The sequence below is a fragment of the Neomonachus schauinslandi genome, chromosome 9 (genome assembly GCF_002201575.2).
Source record: "Neomonachus schauinslandi chromosome 9, ASM220157v2, whole genome shotgun sequence".
In the NCBI taxonomy this organism is placed as follows: Eukaryota; Metazoa; Chordata; class Mammalia; order Carnivora; family Phocidae; genus Neomonachus; species Neomonachus schauinslandi.
In genome coordinates, this window is record NC_058411.1 from 9,858,282 (window position 1) to 9,870,759 (window position 12,478).

General features: G+C 35.6%; 1 protein-coding gene across 1 annotated transcript in view; it reads right to left on the reverse strand.

Moving 5' to 3' along the window:
• The window catches only part of PPP4R4 (protein phosphatase 4 regulatory subunit 4), a 105,226-nt gene that overhangs the window by 7,714 nt on the left and 85,034 nt on the right, over nucleotides 1–12,478 (reverse strand). Inside the window, exons 18-23 of the mRNA XM_021679663.2 lie at nucleotides 11,123–11,164; nucleotides 10,952–11,026; nucleotides 4,404–4,473; nucleotides 3,774–3,860; nucleotides 3,385–3,478; nucleotides 2,289–2,359 (exon numbers count right to left, since the gene is read on the reverse strand). Coding sequence (XP_021535338.1) covers nucleotides 2,289–2,359; nucleotides 3,385–3,478; nucleotides 3,774–3,860; nucleotides 4,404–4,473; nucleotides 10,952–11,026; nucleotides 11,123–11,164 — 439 coding nt within the window. The remainder of the gene's footprint in view (nucleotides 1–2,288; nucleotides 2,360–3,384; nucleotides 3,479–3,773; nucleotides 3,861–4,403; nucleotides 4,474–10,951; nucleotides 11,027–11,122; nucleotides 11,165–12,478) is intronic.

Sequence of the window (12,478 nt, forward strand, 5' to 3'; positions counted from 1 at the left end):
AGGCTTCATCCCAAATGACATAAACATCTTGAAGCCTGCCTTAAGTCCCAAAGTAAGTAAAATCTCTTCTCTATGTGAACATCTAATACGTTTGTAAAAAGACATTTTGCTCCCTTTTTCTCTTTGTAGATCAGATGTGTAATTGTGTAACGACTTTTTCCTCAGTCTGTACTTCATTAAGCAATATACAATAACCTAGAAGAGATTTCATTCAACCAATATTCCCTCTCCCCAAAATAATATTGAACCCTTAAGACAGAATATTTTCCAAATATTTTAATAAAAGATTTACCCTTATAAAATACATTATTTTATTTAAGACTCTGGATGTTAAGTTTTACGGATCAGTAGATCACATACACACTCTTGATTCTCAAGGTGACTTAAGAACTAGCAAAGTAAAAACTGAAGAAATTAGTGCACAAAATAATTGAAACTTATAAAAAACCATTCTGAATCATGGGGCGCTTGGGTGGCTCAGTCGGTTAAGCATCTGCCTTCGGCTCAAGTCATGATCCCAGGGTCCTGGGATTGAGCCCTGCATCAGGCTCCCTGCCCGGCGGGAAGCCTGCTTCCCACTCCCCCTGCTTGTGTTCCCTCTCACTGTCTCTCACTCTCTCTGTCAAATACATAAGTAAAATCTTTAAAAAAAAAAAAAAAACATTCTGAATCAATATTCTTAATGACTTAAGCAAAGAAATTTCTGGGAAAGGATTGTTAGAAGCTCATGAATAAATATGCTCATTTGAATTCATCTTCAAGAAGCCAAATTGAGGGCGCCTGGGTGGCTCAGTCGTTAAGCGTCTGCCTTCGGCTCAGGTCATGATCCCAGCGTCCTGGGATCGAGTCCCACATCGGGCTCCCTGCTCCGCGGGAAGCCTGCTTCTCCCTCTCCCACTCCCCCTGCTTGTGTTCCCTCTTTCGCTGTGTCTGTCCCTGTCAAATAAATAAATAAAATCTTTAAAAAAAAAAAAAAAAAAAGAAAAAGAAGCCAAATTGGATCCATGCAAGTCTGAAGAACCATTTATGGATATCAATAATCATCTGCACCATTTAGCTCCAAGCTGAGCTAATTCAAACTGACTTTCCATATATACTTACAATTCTTAAAGACGCTCCGTATATAAAGTTCACAAACCCTGAATGTTCCCTTAGTATCTCCTAAAGAATTCACTGATTTGCTATGATAAAAGTAAACAACAGTTTTATTATTTATAGCCCTCACTTCAAGAATTGTTGATAACTTTAGTTCAAAAGCTTCCTGTTATCAAATTCATTCAGGTTTCTTATGCTACTCATAGTCTGTCTTGTAGAACCACTCTATACAGGGTATATGAATGTCAGTGCTTTAATATTAGAAAGATTTTTCTGATCTGGCAAATGAGAACATACTGCTTATAGAACAGCCAGTAAGGGTATATCTACTTTTCATGAGAATAAGAACACAGTAAGAGGTAAGAGAAAGACAAAATATTCAAAAAACGTAACCTTGAAAAGGAAATGTGACCAAACTTAAAAAATTTCAGACCTTTGTTTGCTATTCTTTACACTAAAAACTGACCATAGATCAATACTATATTTTTTAGCCAATACTCTAAGATAAAAACTTAAAAATATACTTAGAGCCACTAGTAATTTTTAGCGATATATTTTCCCTTATTCATAGTATAAGTCTGTGTTCTATTATATAAGCCAGAATTCAGCAAGCTATCAGTCTGTGAGCCAAGTCTTGCCTGCTGCCTAAAATTTTATTGGAATATAACCATACCTATTCATTATGTACTGTCTATGGCTGCTTTTTGCTCAACAGCAGAGTTGAATAATAGTGACAGAAACAATTTTAACCAAAAAAGCTGAAAATATTTACTACCTGGCTCTTTACAGGAAAAGCTTGCTGACCCCTGGTATAAACATTCAAATATATAATACTGTAAATGTTTGGCTGCATATGATCCACCATGAAGCCCTACTGTTTTTAACTTCCTTAAAAATTATTGCAAAAACATGTAATCTGTGCCCCCAGGAGGCCCTCGGATTATGGAAAAACCTACCCTATTACTGTCCTTTCTCTTTCAAAAGCACTGAATGCTGAGTTTTGACAGTGAAAACAAAATGGCATAGTCAAGTATTTTCTTAGTTGCTAGGGAAAAATTTAAATATTTGGGCATTTGATAAAGAGGTAAGCCTAGGAAAAACACTGTATCTAGAAATAAAGAAGTATATCATGTAAAGAAAATAACATTTCATTATACTTAGCAATTTTTTGAAGAGCTCAGATTTCTACTTACCAGTCAGTGAAATCACAGAAGTCTTTCCTAACCCTGAGACAGAAGGTGTATATCCTGCTGTAGAACTTTTACTAGAAAAGAACGTGATTTAGTTTAAAATACAAGAATATGCTTCTTTCACTCCAGTCATTAGGCACTTGGTCTTTTCTAATCTTTTTTAATGCTTCCCGTTACTTCTGATGAAGCACATTTGCTACTATTACTTCTCATTTATTGTTTACATTCCATGCCTCCCAACAATTCCTTTGTCTTTAACTTAAAAGCATTTCCTTAAAGTTTTTCTCTCTGCTCAGCTAAGACAGAGAATATGGGTAAAATTTTCCTGGAAATAACTTATCTTCAGTTCTAATCTCTTTTGTCCATCTCAAGATCACTCCAGATAGATCTATTGAGAATGTCCAAAGATATAGCTGAAAATCTAGAGTAAGCTATCTTTAGCAAAAGAAAAACATATTTTTCCCATACCATGTTATTTTTCTCAATAAATACTTTTAAAAACAATTATGTTTACTTAAAATTAGTTTTGTTGATTGGTATGCAGCTGTTACATACTATATATGTACAACATTTATAACAAATTATGGCCATTGATTTTTTGCTGATTCTCTCCTAATCTTAACTGTTTATATTTGTAATTCAGTCTGTGGGGCAAAAGGGGAAACCAGACATTCATCTATTGTAAGAAGAATGGTTGTGATCTCTTTACCACAGACACATGCCAATGGCTTCTCTATATAGAAAGAAACAGTATCAACAGCATGTGGATGTCCACATCCACTTATCAAATGGGGCACGTCCATACGCACTTAGAGGCTGAGTGGCGTATGTGATAGAGCACCACCTCCCTCATAAAACAGTATATGGATCCCATGATGTCATTATACAGCACCATGGCGGTAATTTTTCTAGAATGCCAGAATACCTGTTCCTATACAAATAGGTAGACTACAGGTTTTTTCATAGAGAATCTTACAGAAGAAATCTTACAATTTACTGACTTATACAAAACTCAAAATTAATCCTGATTTCACATTAATAAAGATGGTAACTATAAAATAAAACTTGGATTAAAACATGAATAGCTGACAGATCATACCTAGGACACTTGTCTAAGTTGCCATATTTTGCATGAAAAGCTTGATTATTAAAAGACTGGCTTCGAATCAGTTTGGATTTCTTGATTTCTTTGCCTGGAGTAATAAGCAGAAGGAAAATGCAGCTGTTCAGTTCATCCTTAGTTGCGCCAACCCCATCCCCTTGCCAACCCCAACCCCACTTTCATTAGGCACAAATGTGTACAGCTTCCTTTCCTTAGTTTGAGCTAACTGGACTATCTCTTACTCCTACTGCCCATCAAGAACTCCTGAAATAATGAAATGATAAAAGGTAAAAAGCATTTTAGAATTTCATCCCATGGAGCGACTTTCCCTGTAATAAATTTTTAGAAAAGGGGAAAAGGAGACATAAAAAGAAGTTGTCTCTTACTTGTTGATGGGGTGCTTGTTCCAGAAGGTCCAGGAACAGAAATAGGGATGCTCTTAGGCAGAGTTGTTGGTGTCTTAGTGTCTCTACCTAAAACAAACTCTGTTTTAAATTCTGTAATTTCCTCTGAGCTCCTAATCTCCATATACACATGCAAGACAACATGGAGAACATGAGTCCCTGTCCCTAGCTAAACAGCATGCTCTTTCCCAAATATTCTTACTTTATATATTTACATATTACATATTTCAAACTTCACTATTCAGTGACCAATTTCACAGTCGTACTGCTGTTACCAGACTTTAAGTTTTCCTTTGAAGAATATGAACCTCCACACTGACTTGCACCATTTATTCATGTATTCCTAAGTCAGTACCACATGAAGCAGCCAATTTTTGAAAACAACTTTTAAAAAAAATTTTTTTATTATGTTATGTTACTCACCATACAGTATATCATTAGTTTTTGATGTAGTGTTCCATGATTCATTGTTTGCATAAACAAATTTTAGAAAATGAAAGAAAGAAAAGCAATTTCCCATATCAAATCTGAAAATCAGCATGGGTTTTCAGAATGCCAGGATGCAACATTAATTGTATGACTTAGTGGTGAAGACACAGGAAAACCACTTACGTTTCTTTTCAAAGGTTTTATCACTCATGGGCCTCCCATCATTCTGTTGCTTCTCTTTCTCTAATTGTTCCTATTATGAAAACAGTATGTTAGCATTAAAGGTAAGCATATATAGATTTAGAAAATTATTCTAAGCTTTACAGATACAAATACAGTTCACAAAACTGCCTTGGAAAAGAATTATTTTTTCCAAGTTACTGTCAAAAGAAGTCAAGGTTCTTTCAGATTTGTATTCTTTTAACATCTACAGAATTGTGCCCTTGGGGGTTTGTCAAGCTAAAACAATGAGTGTAGTATCTTGTTGTAATGAGCATTTATATTCTAGAAGACATCTGCCAATTCTCACCGGCAAAATATTTGTTACTATTAGTCATTTTCATTTCTGATTGGTAAGTGGCAAAGTAATATTTTTCTTTAAAAGGACCGAGAGAAAAAGAAATGGTCTTTTGGATATTTTTAAATGTTTCACTGAAGTATAACATACATTAAGTGCATAAATTATAAGTGCATAGCTCAATGAATTCTCCCAAAATGAATACACCTATATAACCAGCTTCCAGATCCAGAAACAAAATGTTATCAAAACTCAAAGGAGTCCTTTTTCCCAAAAAAACAGAACAAGTAGGCAAGAAAATCATGAACATACCAAGTTCTGAGCAAAATTAGCATACCTGACACATCTAAAACACTACACTCAGGGAGCCTGGCTGGATCAGTCAGTAGAGCATGCAACTCTTGATCTCAGGGTCATGAGTTCAAGCCCCACGTTGGTCATGGAGCCTACTTAAAATTTAAAAACAAACAAAAAAACCCCCATACATTTGACAACTGGAGAACACACATTCTATTTAGTTGTATATGTAAAGAAAAACAGGGAGAAAATAGACAACAGATTAAAAAAATTTCCATATAGAATTGGTCTGCATAAAAAAAGAACCAAATGGAATCTCTAACACTGAAATAAAACATGTAAAACTGAAAATTAAAATATTATTAAGTGGGCTCACAAGTAGTGTTATCTATTTTGTCCACCTTTTCCTCTATTATCTGGGTCATGTTGTCTTAAAGTTCTTTTCTGCTAACTCTAATACCAGTATCATCTGTGGGTCTTTTTCTATTACCTGATTTTTGTCTTGGGTTTAGGTCATTGAGTCCTAAAAATTTTTAAAGCCTGCTTATGCTCTACAACCTCTATCCTGAACTTTGATCTTTGTCTCAGAAGGCTGCTAAAGCAATGTGATTGCTTTTCAAAGATTTCCACTTAAGTGTTTAATCTCACAGCACAATTCTCCACAGAAAGACAGAACATATAAAGAAGAAATAAATGGGAATTTGAGAACTGAAAAATACAGCACTGGGAATAAAAACACTGGATAAGCTTGGAAGCTGAATTGGGGAGGACAGGAAAGAGTCAGTGACATTGAAGACGGATCAACAGAAATTATTCACTCTGAGTAACAAAGTTTAAGAAAAAAAAAAAAAAGAACAAAACCTCACGGACCTGTGGGGCAATATCAAAAGATCTTACATGTGTAATTGAAGACCCAGAAGTAGACGAGTGAACACATATTTATTTATTTTTTAAAAGATTTATTTATTTTAGAGAGAGAGAGCATGCACACAAGTGTGTGCAAGTGGGGGGAGGGGAAGGGGGAGAGAATCTTCAAGCAGCCTCCTCACTGCACCTGGAGCCCGACACAGGGCTCGATCTCACAACACTGAAATCATGACCTGAGCTGAAATCAAGAGTTGGATGCTCAACTGAATGAGCCACCCAAGCGCCCTGAAGAATGAACACAAATTTAAATAAATAATGTTTCAAACCTTCTCAAATTTGGGAAATAATACACGTTTACAGATTCAGGAAGCTAAGGAAATCCAAAAACAGATAAATTTGAAGTCAATTATGCCTAAACACATCAAAAGCAAACTGCTAAAAACAAGGATAAAAGAAAAAAATCTTCAAAGTAGCCAGAGAAAAGCAACATTACACACAGAACAGTAATTTGAATGAAAGCTAATATTTTATCAGATGCTCTGGAGACTAGAACACACATCTATAAAGTACAGTAAGAAAAAGGCTATCAACCCAGAATTCCCTATCTAGTGAAACTATCCTTCAGGGACAAAGGCAGATAACACTGTATTTCAGATTAGGGAAAACTAAGAAAATATGTCACAAAATACTACATCCCAAGAACAACTAAAGACAATTCTTCAGGCTGAAGGGGGAAAAAAAAAGTAACAGAGGGAAGTTTGGATCCTGAGCAATGAAAGAAAGTACTAGAAATGGTAAAAATAAGAAAGTGAACACAGAAGTTCACTCTCTTAAATTCTTCAAAGGTACATATCACAACTTAGAGCAAAGTTTAGAATCAGCTGTCATGAGACAACTGACTGGTGGGGTTTTCAATACAGATATAATTCACATAAAAATTTTAACATAAAGAAAGGGTAGAGAGATCCACATCATTATTAAATGAAGTGGTACAACATTAATAATAGGTAGACTTTGAAAGGTTAAGTATATTGTAACCTCTAGAGAAACCACCAAAAAACAATTCTGAAAGGGAGAGAGAGAGAGAAGGGGAAAGAGAGAAAGAACACCAGCCACTAAGATAAGAATGAAACAGGGGTTGTCACCATGGATCTGATATACATTAGAAGAATATAAGAATATAAACAACTTTATGGCAACAAATTTGACAGCTTAGATGACAAAGAATTTTGGGTGTGGGAAGCAACTTACCAAATTTACAAAAGAAGAAATAGAAAATTTAAACAGTTTTATATCTATTAAAGTAGTTGAATCAATTGTCAAAATCCTTTCTAAAATGAACACTTTGCAGGGCGCCTGGGTGGCTCAGTCATTAAGCGTCTGCCTTCAGCTCAGGTCATGATCCCAGGGTCCTGGGATCGAGCCCCGCATCGGGCTCCCTGCTCTGCAGGAAGCCTGCTCTCCCTCTCCCACTCCCCCTGCTTGTGTTCCCTCTCTGGCTCTGTCTCTCTGTCAAATAAATAAATAAAATCTTTAAGCAAAATAAAATGAACACTTTGGGCCTTGACTGTTCCACTAGTGAATTCTATCAAAAGCTCAAAGAAAAAATAAGACCAATTTTATACATACTCCACCAGAAAACAGAGGAAGTGGTAATACTACACATTTCATTTTATAAGGCCAGAATAACTCTAATACCAAATTTAAAAGACCCCAAAAATGACCAAAAAGGAAATTATAGACCAGTTTCACTTTGAATATAGATGACTATTAAAAATTAGCCAAGAGGGCGCCTGGGTGGCTCAGCTGGTTAAGCGACTGCCTTCGGCTCAGGTCATGATCCTGGAGTCCCCGGATCGAGTCCCGCATCAGGCTCCCTGCTCGGCAGGGAGTCTGCTTCTCCCTCTGACCCTCCTCCCCTCATGCTCTCTGTCTCTCATTCTCTCTGTCTCAAATAAATAAATAAAAAATTTTAAAAAAAATTAGCCAAGAATCCAACAAAAGAGAAAAGAACAATATACCGTCACCAGGTAGAGCTTATCCCTAAAATATAAGATTGATTTAGGCATTGAAAAGATCAATGTAATTCAGTGTCTTAACAGGATGAAGTAGAAAAAAACAAGTATCACTTCTAAATATGCAGAAAGAGGGGGCGCCTGGGTGGCTCAGCCGTTAAGTGTCTGCCTTCGGCTCAGGTCATGATCCCGGGGTCCTGGGATCGAGCCCTGCACTGGGCTCCCTGCTCAGCGGGAAGCCTGCTTCCCCCTCTCCCACTCCCCCTGCTTGTGTTCCTGCTCTCACTGTCTCTATCAAATAAATAAACAAAAATTTAAAAAAATTTTAAAAATATGCAGAAAGAGCATTGGACAAAATTCGATAATCATTCATAAAAACTCCCAGACTAGGAATAGGAGGGAATTTCCACAATTTGATAAAGGGCACCCACATAAAACCTCTTGGTAGTATCATACTTAATGGTGAAAGATTGAGCTGTTTCCCCCTAAAATCAGTAAAATGACAAGGATGATGCTTCCATCACTTTTATTAAACTGGAAGTGTTTTATTATACTGGAAGTCCTAGACCTTGCAACTAGACATAAGAAATAAAAGGCATAAACACTGAATAGGAAGAAGTAATCTTGCTATACTTAAAGAGGATGTAATAGCTCATGCAGAAAATCCTATTAAATCTAAGAAACAACTCTAGAACAAATACAAGACTAATATACAGAAATCAACAGTAACTGACAGCAGCAATAAAATTCTAGGAAGTGAAATTAAAAATTACAATTCCATTTATAATAATTCCCAAAACCATAATATACCTAGAAATAAATCTAACAAAAGACTTTAACTCTACACTTAACACTACCAAAATTATGTAGAAAAAAGTAAAGAAGATTTAAACAAATGGAGTGGTAGACAATGTTCATGGACTAAAAAATTCTCTGTTAAGATAGCAATTATCCAAATTGATCTATCAATCCTAATTAACACACAACCTAACAAAAATTCCAGCAAACTTTTTATGTAAATGGACAACTGATTCTAAACTTTATATCAAAATGAAAAGGGCCTAGACTGGCCAAAGCAATTTAAAAAAGAACAAAGTTGAAAAACTTAACTGACCTGATTTCAAGAATTACTGTAATGTTATTACGATAAAGACAGTTTGGAATTGCCAAAAAGATAAACATATAAATCAGTGGAACAGAATAAGGAGTCAAGAAATAAACACATACATATATGGACAATTTTTTTTTAAAGATGTTAAGGCAATTCAGTAAGAGAAGTTTTCAACAAATGATGCTAGAATAATTGAATATTCAAATGAAAAAAATATATAAAACTAATTGAAATGGATCACAGACCTAACTGTAAAACCTAAAACTAAAATTTCTAGAAGAAAACATAGGAAAAAGTCTTTGTAATTTTGGGATAGACAAAGGATTCTTGTAACAAACAAGCATAAACAAAAGAGAAAATACTGTTAAGTCGAACCTCATCAAAATTAAAAAGTGCTCTTCAAAAGACACCATTAAGTGAAAGGTAAGTCACAAACTCCAAGAAAATACTCATAAAATGTGTATCTGACAAAGAAGTAGTATTCAGAGTACATAAAGGACCCTTACATCTCAATAATTGAAGAAAAACAATCCACTTTAAAATCTGAAAACAAGGGCACTTGGGTGCCTCAGTCAGTTAAACATCTGCCTTCGGCATGTTGTGATCCCAGCTCAGGCTACCTGCTCGGTGAGGAGCCTGCTTCTCCCTCTCCCCCCTGCTCATGCTTTCTCTCTCATTCTCTCTCTCAGATAATTAAATAAAATCTTTTTAAAAAATTTAATAAAAATCTGAAAACAGACTTCATCAAATAAGAGATAAAGATGACCAATAAACAAACAAAAAGATGTTCAATATCATTAGGCATTAGGGATATACAATTTGAAAGCCCAATGAGACACGATTACATACCCACCCTATCAAGCTAAGAGGATATGGGGTAACTGAAGCCCTCCACCACAGCCGATGGGTATGTAAAATGGCACAGTTTTTGTTTGTTTTTAAGTCAAGCATGCCCTACCGTATGATCCAGCCATTACATTCCTACTTATTTCCCCAAAAGAAAACAAAGCATATGTCCATCCAAAGACTTCTTTATAAATGGTCATAGCAGCTTTATTTCTAACATGCCCAAACTAGAAGTAACCCAAGTGCTCATTAAGGGGTGGGTAAACAAACTGTGGTATGTCTGTAATATGGAATACTACTAAGAAATAAAAAGGAATGATCTATTGATATATTCAACAGCATGGATGAATGTCAAAACAATTATGATGGTGGAAAGAAACATTAGCAGAAAATACTATATATGAACAAATTTATATAAATTCTAGTTGCAAGCTAATTTATAGTGATAGAAACTAGATTAGTGGTTTTTGGGGACCAGAGTAGAAGATAGGGATTACAAAGGGGCACAAGGAAACTTCTGAGGGGATGGAAATGTTTGGCATTTTGATTCTAGCAATGGGTTCATGGATTATCCGTATGTCAAAATTCATCAAATTGAACACTTTATATATATATGCAGTTAATTGTATGCCAATTATATACTTCAATAAGGTAGTTGTGGTTTTTTTGTTTTGTTTTGTTTTTAAAGATTTTATTTATTTTTTGACAGATAGACAGAGAGAGGGGGAACACAAGCAGGGGGAGTGGTAGAGGGAGAAGCAGGCTTCCTGCTGAGCAAGGAGCATGATGTGGTGCTCGCTCCCAGGACCCTGGGATCAGGACCTGAGCAGAAGGCAGACGCTTAATGATGGAGCCACCCAGGCACCCCAAAGTTAGTTGTTTTTTGAAAGGCTCTCACATGTAGTTTTCCTTCCAGTTCATAAAAGAGATTTCAAAAGATCAGGACACTTCTTTAATCATTTAGGAAGAAAAACAGCAGTGTGAAATTGAAGAAAATGACTAATAAGTAATTCATAACAAAGCCCAGCTAATATAGGTCAGGAATAAGTATGTATGTGTGCATGCGAAAACAACGTACCATTTCCATAAGAAGTAGTTCTTCTCTTTCTTTCTCTTGATCCAACAAATCTTTTTCATAAAACTTTTTCTGAAACTAAGTTTAAAGTTTAAAATGAAATTATAAGACATTATGATGAGCTTCTGCCAATTTTAAAATATTCTTTCAGTAAAAGGTAAGATGTGTGCTTACCGCATCCATGGACATTTCCATTCTGTCCAGCTCTAACACGGTCTGTAAGCAAAGTTGTGAAAATTATTCAGCAGTAATTAAATTAAACCAACCAATCATTTCTCAAAAAGACTCCCCTTCCAGAGGGAGGTTCAAGGAGGAGATTTCTCTACTCTGTGGAAGGCTAAATTAGAAAATCTCTGAAGTTCTTCCCAACTTTACTCTGTATTTTTAACCCCCGAAGACCAGGATCCATTTGCACTTGTAGAAGACTTTGACCTTAAGAAGAGCAAGTCTCCAGGGATACTGTGAACACACTAAACACACACAAACTAACAAACTTCTAATAACTCCCAGGGCCACTTTTCTCTGAATTTTCAGAAATACAAGATAATTTTTGAATTTTTTAAAAAAGATTATTTATTTATTTATTTGACAGGGAGAGAGACAGCGAGAGAGGGAACACAAGCAGGGGGAGTGGGAGAGAGAGAAGCAGGCTTCCCGCTGAGCAGGGACCCCGATGCGGGGCTCGATCCTAGGACCCTGGGATCATGACCTGAGCCAAAGGCAGACACTTAACCAACTGAGCCACCCGGGAGCCCCAATAATTTTCGTATTTTTAAAAAAAAACCTTTAGCCAACTATAGATGAAGCAAACTCTCATTTGGCTTAAAATCCTTAGTTCCTTTCCGCAGAAACTTTTGACCATTATGACATTCTAACCACTAAGAAAGACTTTGCCCTGAAAGTATTTCTTGATTTAGTATTTCTCTTTCAGAACACATTAGTCTGAAACAAATTGTTTCAATCAAACAACGGTCCATCTAACCCAGGATTCTAACTCTGATAGAGGACAGTACTTCTCTTCAGGAGTAACTCTGATGGCCCAAATAAAGTACATTTATATATTCTTATGCCCAAAGCTAGCCATTGCAAATGTAATATTTATTTGAAGCCTTATTTTTATGCTGAAATTTCTGAAAATATTACAGTTTATGCCATGAAATGTCCCTTTTAAATACAATTACTTCCCATCTTAAAAAACTGACTAGCATAAAGCCATGCCATTTTTATCCCGAAGCTCTGTATAGCTTCCTCAGAGGTTCCCATGCCAAGATTTCACTTTGATAAACATTAGACTAAAGAATTTTCATGGGATTGGTTGACTTCCTCATGTGACATATACCTAAAGAGCTCTAGTCCAGAATAACCCATTGTAGATTAATAATCCACTAATTATATCATTTTTGTCCCTACTTCTATGGTCAGTTTATCTTTTGAGTTAATAAATTCTTTCAAAAAAGTAACTAACCATCTTAGGTTTATTACTTTGAAAGTTAACTCTATTGCCTAAACTTTTGTAATTAAATGGTAAAG